General features: G+C 34.2%; 1 protein-coding gene across 1 annotated transcript; it reads right to left on the bottom strand.

Annotated features, from left to right (window-relative positions):
* Positions 1-1,038: 1,038 nt before the first annotated feature.
* On the bottom strand, positions 1,039-12,087 carry LOC142494460 (ranaspumin-like). Its single transcript, XM_075598974.1, has 10 exons — positions 11,943-12,087; positions 10,385-10,437; positions 8,528-8,590; positions 7,779-7,835; positions 7,203-7,253; positions 6,111-6,176; positions 4,913-4,963; positions 3,930-3,962; positions 2,297-2,363; positions 1,039-1,183 (listed from the first exon to the last, which is right to left on the bottom strand). The coding sequence occupies exons 1-9, from the start codon at positions 11,989-11,991 to the stop codon at positions 2,319-2,321; spliced, it is 468 nt and encodes a 155-aa protein (XP_075455089.1). The 5' UTR covers positions 11,992-12,087; the 3' UTR covers positions 1,039-1,183; positions 2,297-2,318.
* Between the last annotated feature and the right edge of the window lie 211 nt (positions 12,088-12,298).

The raw sequence follows: 12,298 nt of genomic DNA, 5'->3' as shown, positions 1-12,298 counted from the left end.
CTGAGATGAAGTGTATATATTTATGGGACTTTTTTGACTGAACAGAGGAAACCAAACTTGACAAGAAATAAATTACAGTATAGTTTTTCTTTCTACTCCTTATTCATGTATGATTGTGCTCTAAAGTAACATCTTATTGTACAGTATATGGTGGTTCTCACGTTATTTTGCTCTTCACTCTTGCTTATGGCTGAGTTAGAAAATCCTTGATCAAAAACAATGGTATCCCTTTACAAATAGATGAAAGACAGATCTTGAAGAAAATATCAGAAAACGTATAAAAGATCAAATAGAAAACTAAATCCCTGCAAAACTTTGTTGATAAGTATAAAATGTAATTTGTAAAACAGATACAAAATATGGAATTATTTTGATTGTAAATTCTTTCGAGTAGTGACCTTCTTCCAATTGTCTCAGTTTGTCTTAACATATAGTGTATGTACTCTTTTGTATTTGTAATCAAATGTTATAGTCCCCCCTCCCACATTGTACTGCCTTGGGGAATATCGCCATACAGATTAATGATAATAATAACAATATTAATTTAACCATCTAGAAAAAGACAGGTTGGACATATTTGGGAGTCTTGAATGATAAGTAGTTTCTGAGCATACATTTAACGGCTATGGTATGAGGACAAGTGTAACTGAGCAATGGATCAGATTGATAGGAATGCAAAATAGGTATCTCTGTCTCTCATCATTAATCTCATCTTCCAGGAAGATATAATGATGTCAGCATGCTTGCCTGTTCCACTCAATATTAATGCTGTAGATTAGGATCCGCCGGCTTCTTTTTACTTTACGGTTAAACCTGCATTCAAAATATTATTCCTTCTCTCAATGTTCACTTTTTGTCAACTGTTATTATCCCCATAATCTATACTCATACTCATATATCTGTTATTATTCTATAATACTGTGTAGGATTATAGGCTCCATGGAAATATAAATGACTATTAACATTGTTCTGAAACAATACAATATAATTAAAGAAAAACACACCATGCAAATAAATACAGAATTCATGATGGGTTTTGAAATAGACTGTTTTATTAAAGTCATGATCCAGAAAACTGTAAATCATCAGCGAAACAAAAGCACTAACACCACAGAGTAGAGTCAAGCATTTAGTATTTAGTTATAAGAATGAAGTTTTTCTGTTTTCAGAAAACCGGGTTTTCCTAAAAAAAAACAGACACAATATATAAAGTACATTTAAATAAAGCGATGCAGAATTCCATATAAATAACTTTTTACATGTAAAATATTTTTCCTACTTAGGATAAACACTGTTATGTGGTCTTCTGAGTTGTATACATTATCAGCAGCAAATCTGCATCATGGACATGTCATCATCTTGTAGTGCAAAATTGTCACGTTTTGTTATATATATATATATATATATATATATACACATATACACATATAATTATATATATATATGTAATATATATGTAATAAAGATTATCAAAAGAATATTTTAATTAGACACATCTACAAAAAAAGTGTGTGTTACACACATATATATCCCTTGAGAAATTCAGCTGAAGCTGACGAAACGCCGTCAGGTGACGTCATCACGCACACGTGACCACGTGACCACGCTGCCATGAGGTGCTGTGTTGTGTACTGAGTGACTCTGCTTGTGCTGATGTCATTAGCTGTTATAGAGCTATTGATTTAACACAGAGGCTGGAAAAAAGCTTAGCACATTGGTGCTGTGTGGAAGTTGGAGCCAGTGTCATTTGACACCAACAAACCCGGACTTTCCCTACAAACAGATTGCCAGATGATTTCAAGCCTCAGCAGTGGTATTGTACCTCTTAAAAGCAAAGAAAACCTTATGTGATTTTTACCTCTTGTTTTCTTGTAAGTGCACATAACCATTTTTTACCTTATAATAAACTCCTATTTTTGGTAATGCACTAAGGTTGTGCGCTGCTGACTTTTTTCTCGCATATATTTTTAAAACGGAAATTGTTTGTAATTATCCTGCCTGCCTCTCTTCTTATCCACATCTTCCCCCACCACAGCATCCCCTACCTCTCCATTCTGTCCATTGTCACTGTTTTACACGTATATATAAATATATATATAAAGCATTTTGTTAGCCACAGAACGGTTTCATCTACTAATTTTAATTTTTTATATATTCAGTATATATATATATCTATATATCTATATATATATATATATCTATATATACTGTATATATTTATTTGTCTAACTGGTTAATTCATATGAATATTCCTGGAGAAATTTTTTAAATGTTAATGTCATGATGTGTCACTTACAGTACACTGGGATTTCTGTTCCTCATCCTAAAAGTCCTGGTAGAATATTGTCTATCTTTAAACCGGCCTGATGGAGAGATTAAAGGAAAGTCCAGATAAACAAAAGGGTCTATTAGCACATTTCAATTATACATCTGCATGTTAAAATGGCCCCTTCTACTCACCTGTATGCGAGACATCTTTTAGCGATTAATCAAGTCATCTTTCAATACTGTATGTGTCACCCCGTAATAGTAAAGCATCAGCGTAGTGTATTGAATTATATGCACAATAATCATTGGGATCAGGGCAATGACAACCAGAGGAATATTTATATTAGGATTGTACAAGCCATTTTAAAGTTACAATAGAGACTTTGTTGGATTACATGCTGGACTTACTTGATACCTGTTACTCTATCTATGATATACTCACATGGGTCAAGCGGTAATTGATCCTTATTGTTATGTAGAGTGTTTGTGACAGGGTAAATAAAAGCCACCAGCTATATGCCTGGAAAACCTATGTCTATTCTGCAGTGCAGCAGTGACTAGGTTAACTTCAGCTGGGAACCTCAGGACAATTAGTTGGATCCCAGCTGCCTAATCACGGTGTGTTAAAACCCCAGGCTGTAGACACATGGGTGCTGGTTGAGAAGAGAGGAGTAAGCTACTGAAGAGATTATCAAAGTACATGAATTATGAACGGTCTGTCTGCTTCATAGAAAAGGGTAGCTGCCTGATTTTTACACTGTCTGCTAAAGAGAAACTGTTTAGTTTTGTCTGCTGAAGAAAAAGACAGGTTTTTTTTGTTTGCTGATGAAAAGCTATTTTTGTTTTTGGTGCTGTATATCTTTTAAGGCTAAATAAATAAGCCTTGTCAAGAGACCCGCGTGTGTAGTTGCATGTACCCTGCAACAGTGTTCCTATAGCCTTATGTACCTTTTTAATAAATAATAATCTGCCACATATGACACATACATTTCCTTTGAAATAAGGACGTATATGTCAGTTCAGGATGTCATCACAGTAGGACAAAAATAAAGTCTAATTTCAGTTCACTTTAACATCCTTCCCCAGCTGGAATTAGGAAGACATTCTGGCAGCACAATGTACCCAGATAATGGGGAAAGGCAGGGCTGCAGATCTGTCTGAGACATGTGAATATGCTCACAAGTGGTATTTTTATTTGGTGATATTTTTAAAGGATTTGGAACACATAAAAGAAAGATATTTTACTGTTTAAAGAATTCAAAATGTATTCACTTCACTTTAAAATAAATTATCTGCCCAACAACGGTTGATTTAAAAGGTTGAATTTATATATTTTTCTACCAAAACTTTAATTTCTACAGTCTATTGAATCTGCCACTACAGTATAGTAGTTTAATTAAATGCTCTATTATTTAAGGTGTGGACAAAAGCATTGAGAGGAAAAGGCAAAATCTTGAATGAGAATTTTTATAAAATATTCTACAACCTTGAAATTTCCCTCTAATTAACATTTGTTTCCATTGTCGGAAACTTACTTATAGGTGAACTATTTTACAGCATTCTGAGGGCTAATATTTTGGTTAATTGACATAATTGGGTACATTTATTTTACATCTGTAATGTAGGAGATAGGAAAATAACCAGAAGAAAGAAATTCTTACCAATGATTCTTTCAGGCCAAGGAGAGTCTTTCCCTAATTGTGAAATAAAAATGAGTGATTACAGAATTAATCTTTCCATAGACTAGAACAAAATAAAAACACAAGTGAAACATTTTTTCAGGCTTTTGCTGATTCATAAATGACTTTATGGCTCTCAAAGGCCCATATCCACAAAGCTCTGTTAATGACAATGATGATGCAGTATGTTAAGTTAATACAGTACATCATTAAGTGCTAACGGGGATCTTCGAAGATCAATAAAGCAAAAGTGCTGTTTTTTGCTGGAGAGGACATTGTGTTAACTATAAGGGATATTAGCGCTAGTGATATACAAAATAGGTGTTCCCTCTAACAAGTCATAATCAGAGAGCTCCGTTATAGTTAGCACAGGGATTTAATGAGACTTTTGTTAGGTCATTGCTAGACTTGGTATTACTTACATTCAGAACATTAAATTGGGATTTTACATGGTCTGGATGAGTGCAAGACCAGCATTAGGTAAGATATAAAGAATACATTGTTATTTACGGGTTCTTTCCCCCTCATGTATACTTTCTTCCTTTTGTTACATTACTTAAACACGTATTCAGGGAAAAGATGGGAGTCAGACAGGCTTCACACCATCTTATTGAAGCTAACACAAGGCAGTGCTCTGCTGACTTAACATAACATTGAGCCTATGCTTATAATGGCTGTTGTTTTTGCATATAATTATAATTAGCTTTGTGGATTCACGTTTACCTCAGAGAAAATAATGTCTGTAAATGATTTTGAAAATGCCCTTTTTGAGCCCTGAGTTAACAGAGCTCTGTGGATCTGGACCAAGAACTCAAAGTGCATAGTCTGATATCGTTATTACAGATACTAGCAGATGTATCCTATTCAGTGGCTATACAGTATGTCTTACTCTCTTCATCTTCTTTTTTGACCGAACTATTCAAAATGTGTGATCTCTCTTACGGATAAATAAATATTTATCTTACCAACAATTTACATACAGCACCCAGTAGTTGTCCAGTAATTTCCAGGTCATCCTACAATAAAGAGTTTTAATCTACAAATTAATTTACAGTATGTTATAAATCATTATGTGGGTGACATGTTTCTAACATTCATATGGCTCTCTGTGCTAAGTCAATTTTCACTTAACACATTTTCATTTTTCAGTTATTAGTGTTATTTATATATGTCTTTACTCCAATTTGGTACATGGGTGTGTACACACACACACACGCACGCACGCACACACACACACACACACACACACACACACACACACACACACACACACACACACACACACACACACACACACACACACACACACACACACACACACACACACACTAATGTATTTTGAGTTAAAAAGTGCCAAAAACTCTACTCCGTACAGTGTACAGCAAATAATAATACCACGTGGATACAATCGCATGTGTCAGACAGGTCTGAGACCCTGCCTTTTCCCATTATCTCTTAGCATAATGATTCTACAACAGCAAAGGATTCTGGATAATGGCATGCAAATTCAGCACGCAGTGTGTCACATTTTGCTTCTTGTCTATTTTAACATGGGCCCATTTAAGTTTATGCTGCCGTTTTACACAGCTTTTTCAGCACAGCCTTTTTTTAAAAGAAGTGCATAGCAACTAAACCTACTCACACACATCTAGTGACACACAGTCTGTTCATAAACATGTAATTACCCAGAATCCCTGGCTGCAGTAAAATCGTTATATGCTCTGAGATAATGGGGAAAGGCAGGGTTGCAGACCTGCCTGAGACGTGAATGTACTCACAAGTTGTATATATTTTTGGTGTGCGTGTGTGTCATACACACTTTTTCTCCCTTCTTTTTACATCAAAACATTCTCCTGGTTTAAGTGGATATATGTAAAGTAGTTTAGAAATTTTTACATTTATGGAGCTATATAAATAAAGACATACATACATACAAGCACATAGTATATTCAAGTAAAATAATATGAATTTAAGTTTGAAATTGACAGACAGTGTTCAGTATTTATGTGAGTACCTGAATGAGATTAAACAGGATTCAAACTAGCACCTGTTGACAAGTTTAATTGTCCACATGTGCCCCACAATTTTACATCATCTACAGTATAAAAACCCACACAATCTATATTGATCAACAATGCAATGTCCAAAATGCAAATATTTTACCGCCGTTTCAAGAATTTCAAAGACAACTTTGTCCGCGACTTTCCCAGCCTGGTCGCCAACGTTTTCCTAAATGAGAAAAATATTAAATATTAAAACAGTAAATATTTTACTGTTGATAAGAAACAAAAAGGTGAAATATATTAACTACATATAAGAAAACAAAAGAGAATGCTTCAGAATTTACTTATATGGTGCTTGGCGTATCGGTTCATTTCAAACACCACTATTTATTAGTCTGAACTTAGGTATTTAAGTCAAAATTAGAATGATCCTTTTGATTTTTTATTTACATAAATATGCACTTTAGTTGAAGTGAATTATTTGTGCGCATACAAAGCTTTAATTATCCAGACACTTTAAAATGTTAAGACAAATATTGCCAGCAGACAGCACTACACAATTGAAATGCTGAATTGTTTTACAGGTTTATTGTAGATGACACACGAGGAAAGGTTTCTTTACACTCAGTGCAATTAAAATGTGGAATTCATTACCCATTGGATTTTGATGGCAGATACAATATATATGTTAAAAAAATGGTTGGACATCTTTTTAGCAAGAAAAGGTATACAGGGATATACCAAATCATTAAATATGGGAAGGATGTTGCTCCTCACAAAAAGAAGGGGCCCTGAGATGGCTCTGAAACGTTGCACACCTGTGAATATGGATTAAACGCCCTTTCCTTTTTTTCATCTACCCATAGAGCTGTATCTACTGTACTTCCCTGGTCATTTAATTTTGGTGAAGTATCTTTGTTATACTATTTATGACTTTCCAATTGTGAGCGAGCTAATTGATTTGTATATACAGTATGTTGTGCTTTCTCTCCCCTTTTTTTATATGATGAAACTAGATATGTTTTCTCCTACACAACATTTTTATTCTAAGTAGAAAAATTCAGTGTGGATGTTTCTTCTTCTTTTCTTTGCTGAGGATCACATATTCTATATAGATCCATCGCTTCTTTGGTCTCTGGGCACTTTAACATTTCTAATTATACCATACCTCAACTCTAACTAGGAGTACACCCCATTATCTCGTTACAATAATGAGTTACACATGTAACTGGCACTAATAAAGACGGTTTACCAATACTCCATGTGTTTTCAGAACTTCGTCGAGGGAACAGCCTGCATCTTTCTGGAAGATAATAAGGAAATTAAGAAACGAAGTAATTATAAAAAAGAACATTACAGAATAGGATGTTATTTATGTCGTTTTATCTAGGGCTTCATGACAATTGTTTTAGATTTAGAAAAATGACTAAAAGAAAATAATTTAATTTCAAACATTTTTAAGACTTTAGGAATTTGTTCAAAAGGGGTTTATAAAAATAATTCTTATGGTTTATCTTTGTGTAAAAGCATTACAATATTTTGATATTAGCAATAATATATTTTCTAGAATTCATGTAGTTTAAGCCTAAATACATTTTCACTTTGGACTAAGAACTGGAATAGTTACATTTAAATAACCTAATTGTTATATACTCTAGCAATCAGCGGTTTATATAAATTAGTACATTTCATATAGATACTGTACAAGAAAATTATCAATGCCCTAATTTAAAGAAGGAAAAAAGAAATGACTTTGAAATGAAATAAATTGACATTGAATAATCAGTCATATGAACAAGGCTGGAGTAAAAGATTAAATCTATGTTACCAGAGTTATGTTCAATTCCTTAAGAAATCTTTTGTATAATTCCTCATTATTTTCATCCTGTAAAATTATACAAAAACAGATAAGATATAACACATTTATCAATATGTCATGGCTATTTCTTACATCTAAGTTACGGAATGTATTTCATATCTTGCTGCAAATATTTATTAAATGGTCTGAAATATATTGTAAAGAAACTGAACATATTAATTCAGATGTATGTAATTATTCCTCAATTGCAAATCCCCTTGTTATTTATTACTTCTTGCTGCTCTCACTGACATGTTCACTTTTGATATGCACAGGAGCTTTTTTATTCTACCCTCCTTACCCTTTTATTATTCGCTTTATTCTATTTCTTCCTTTGCTGTGGCCGTATAACTAACAGTTTGTACGATTCTATTCCCAAATAACAGTTTGCTACAGAGTGTTGGCTGTAACAATGGGACAGAAGAGCTTAGAGATACATAATAAGTACAGTAACGTAGGCTTCATGAAAGAGATGGAATGATTCTTGTATGTGGTTAAATTAATACAGAAATTATAAAAGGATAGAGAAATAAGGCATTTTATTTTAGTTACAATACTTGACCCTTAATGGAAAGTAATCAGTAGAGTAGGGAAGAGCATAGTGTATAATTCTTTATTTACTGTTTAATATGAATTTAATCTGTATCTCACTTGTAGCGTTACCTCAAAATGACATTTAATAAAAAATGATTAGGTACATTTTTAAGTACAGTTTTTACCTTTCCTTGCTGGTAGAGACAGAGAAGATCATGTAGCTTCAGAAGAAGGGCAGGAGCATCTCTCTATAAAGAAATTCATGATTTACAAAATTGAAGACGCAAGTGAGTAAAAAAGTGATCCATTGCATGCAATCATGTTCATAAAGCCTAAGGGCCATAATTACTAAAATGTGCTACTACTTAAGATACATTCAGACATGGCTTAATAAATATAGCGCTTTATGATCCATTCAAGTGATTGACAGTAAGGTAGCATCTTGTATTGAAGATATCTGTGTGGAGTGACACTAATGAATAAATATGTCCCTTCTTTGCCTATTGCCTTAACTGTGGTCTTAAAATGACTTCCAGCATAGATGGTGTTATATGGAGTAGCACTTCTTATAAATATAGCCTTAAACCTTCGTCACACGTAAAAGGCAGAAATAGAATAAAGACGAAGTGCTGAATGGTTTGGAGCGAGAGACGAAGGGGAATATTGCAGCTGGGAGACTTAAATAAATAACCCCTATAACTCTATAAAGGTCAACATCCACAGAGTTACATTAAGTGACTGAACATGATGGGAACTTAACGTCACATTCTTAACTGTGTATGTTAAAAGGAAATTAACATAACGTTAAGCCATGTTTCCTACCGCTAACTATAAGGCAAATTATATCCAAATTAGGCTTGATCATAACATTGCATACTAGCTCCATTATTCAGTTAACGAGGTGTTGAGCATTAAATGCTACAGTACATGTGTCTTTAAAGCTCACTAACACAGGGTAACTGTTGTTTTCCTCTATAAACGTTGTTGCTTTAACTATAATGGTCATTAGCGCAAAAGAGATTTTCCCTCTAACTACACATATCCAGAGGTCTGAGATTGCATATCACCTGGAAAGTCAGAGCCATTAATCTCACCTCTCCCCAGTTTTTTTGGAAAGAGAGACAGGAAGAGAGATTTCTTTTATTTCATCACCTCAAATTGCATTCTGTTTTTTGGCTATTATACATGGCATAAATCCCACTTTATTATCCCCTTAAAGAATAAGGGTTAACAAAGCCCTGAACCTGTAAGGGAATTTGTGGTATAGCTTAATGCAGAGGGCCCTCTCCCCTAAACAGCTGTTAGGTCAAGTTAGGATTGGTATGTAAGGAGGGGGGAAGCAATCTTACCTCCATCTATTTGCAAGAATTCACTGAAGAGAATTTCCCACACACCCACCCTGTTTTATGATATTAAAGGGATGGCAATTTCAAAAGGGGTTGTCATATCTCAGTTAAAACGTCACAGCTTGGGGATGTTATAGCTTGAGAATTGTAATATAGGGTGTGGGGGGGAGGACCTCATTAGTATTGGCTCCTTGTGTTAGACCAGGAAGATTGATGAACATGATTCTTTTCCCGGCTCGGATGGTGGTTTACTTCTGTATGTTGTGTTTTGTGCCATGTGGCCTGGGAGGTGAGTGGTGATGTGGGTATGAGATGAAAGTATCCTTTGAGTTCTTTGTTAATAGTAACCGAGTCATCTGGCTGGGTCCCTAGTATGGATAATTGTTATGAGTATCATGCTTTGTTTAAAAGGTTGTTATTATAATAAACTGTTTTTTCATCCCAAGAAATTGTTTAGTGTTGTTCTTGGGGACTTGGGGGAAGGGACCAGATTGAGGCATGGGTAAGTCAAGGTATAGGGTAGAGGGACAGGGTATTCATATCACAGTTATACCACAGATTAAAAGATACACTCGTATCCGCATAGAGCCTCGTTTTGAAAAATGTGTTCATGGTCAATTCAAGATTTTCTGTTAATCTACAGTCCAACAGTCTATAAAATAAACAGCATGCATGAAAAACAGATCAATATTATACCTGCAATACAACGGTAAGACATGATGCCTTGATTTTAGTGGCGGCAGAAGAATCTAGAATTCAAAGACAATAAGTTAACATAAACATAGCAACATCTTCATGAATTAGAGATCAATAAATGTATTTCTGATTATGTTCTTAATGTTTAGAACTAAGGCCCTTATTCAATATGGAAGGACCAAGCCTACTTTGGAGAAGCAGTTTACTGCATATTGAATGCTTTGTCACAGCATCTTCATGACATTTTCCAAAAGGAGGTACTTCTATCACTACCTGTACCATTTAAAATAATCACTTTGAAACAGACATTATAACAAAACTTAGACATATAGCACAATACACAAACTTTGTAAACATCTACAAAAAACAAGAACATTACATTTATTTCTTACTGAATGAATTACCTTTGTTTAAAATGGGGAAAACCTTAGCAAATTATGTATTTTTAAGCCTTGAAAAAAGTTGCAAATATATCTATGGGACTTAAAAGAATATTTTCTAAGCAGTGGTTTGGAAGGTGTCAAAACACATTGTATCATGGCCAGACCATGTGGTATTCTATGGGACATTTCATATTGCTGTATTTACAAACGTCTTTTTGTGCCAATAATCCATGTCTCATGGATATGGATGCAACTGTCCCTATACAAGCGGTGTCTTCCTGAGGATAACACGCAGAAGACTCATATTGTAGTATATGTTTCTTCCTGTTTCTGTATTCTTCAGCCAGAATGCACAATTTAGAAACTGGTTTAGCAAATACTGTGAGCCAGAATGGAAGAATTTAAAATTATACAAGTGGCAACATTTTTTTAGAGTGAGGTATGAAGTTCTAATGTGTCAATAGACCTTTTATATTACCTTTTCAATCTATTTACTGTAATCCTCCTGGGGTTAGCATGTTCTAATGAAGTACTTGTTAACCCCTTCATTGCTAATGCATCTTGCAACATATTGCGTATTGCTTTATTTTACTCTGGAAACCACTTTAGGACTTAAGGGAAGAGAGATGCAGCTCATTCCAACGTGTCTTAACTTATAAATAAGCAAATTACTTTTCATTTTATTTAAATTTGAATCTGTTTGGTTAAAATGTGATATTATTGATATACTTATTTTATTCAATTAAACAAGCAATCAGCCATTGTTCAGCTGTTTAGCAAAACAGTGCGATTTATTTATTTTGTATTTAAATGGTATTACAGATTTAAAAAGTAATTCTACTGTAAATCACAATCACCTAGCTACATGTGTCTCATGGCTACCAGTGCCTTAAATATAAAACCTTCCCCAATTAGCTTATGGTCATGTTGAACACAATTCCATCTCTTAGCCATAAGACTTCTCCCAGATCCCATTCTGTGGAGCTACAGTAAAAAAAAAAAAAACATTTTAAAACTGCTGTAAGAATGGTTACATCTTTAGAAACACGATGGTAGCCATAACATGTTTTACTGTCATAAAAGTCTCTTTACTGCTGTCTAGTACATCTCCCCTAAGTTTCCCACAGTGAAAAAGAAAAACATGTTCAATAATTTACTGCTTCAATCTTACTTACCAAAGCAGCAGCTTAGAGCCACCAACAGAAAGGCAACAGCAGTTTTCATGATGCTAATGGTGGGATATTGAGTCTTCAAATGCAACACTTCTGGAAGATCTGAAGGTTTGATGTAAATTATCCATCCAGAGCCACTTTATTTATACTGCAGAAAGAAGCCTACATCACGACATGACATTAAACATAACATCCTTATCACTGGAGTTTTTGAGCTTTGTCCAAACCACACACCTTTGTTGATCCAATTATGGTCCTCAAATTACAATTGAGAAGAAAAGTAATACAAATAATAATGATCTCCTTTTTGTTTGTTGCTCTTTCCATTAAGTCAGAATATTAATACAACTTCACACGTT

The sequence above is a fragment of the Ascaphus truei genome, chromosome 5, assembly GCF_040206685.1.
Source record: "Ascaphus truei isolate aAscTru1 chromosome 5, aAscTru1.hap1, whole genome shotgun sequence".
In the NCBI taxonomy this organism is placed as follows: domain Eukaryota; kingdom Metazoa; phylum Chordata; class Amphibia; order Anura; family Ascaphidae; genus Ascaphus; species Ascaphus truei.
This window is presented reverse-complemented; position numbering and strand designations above follow the sequence as displayed.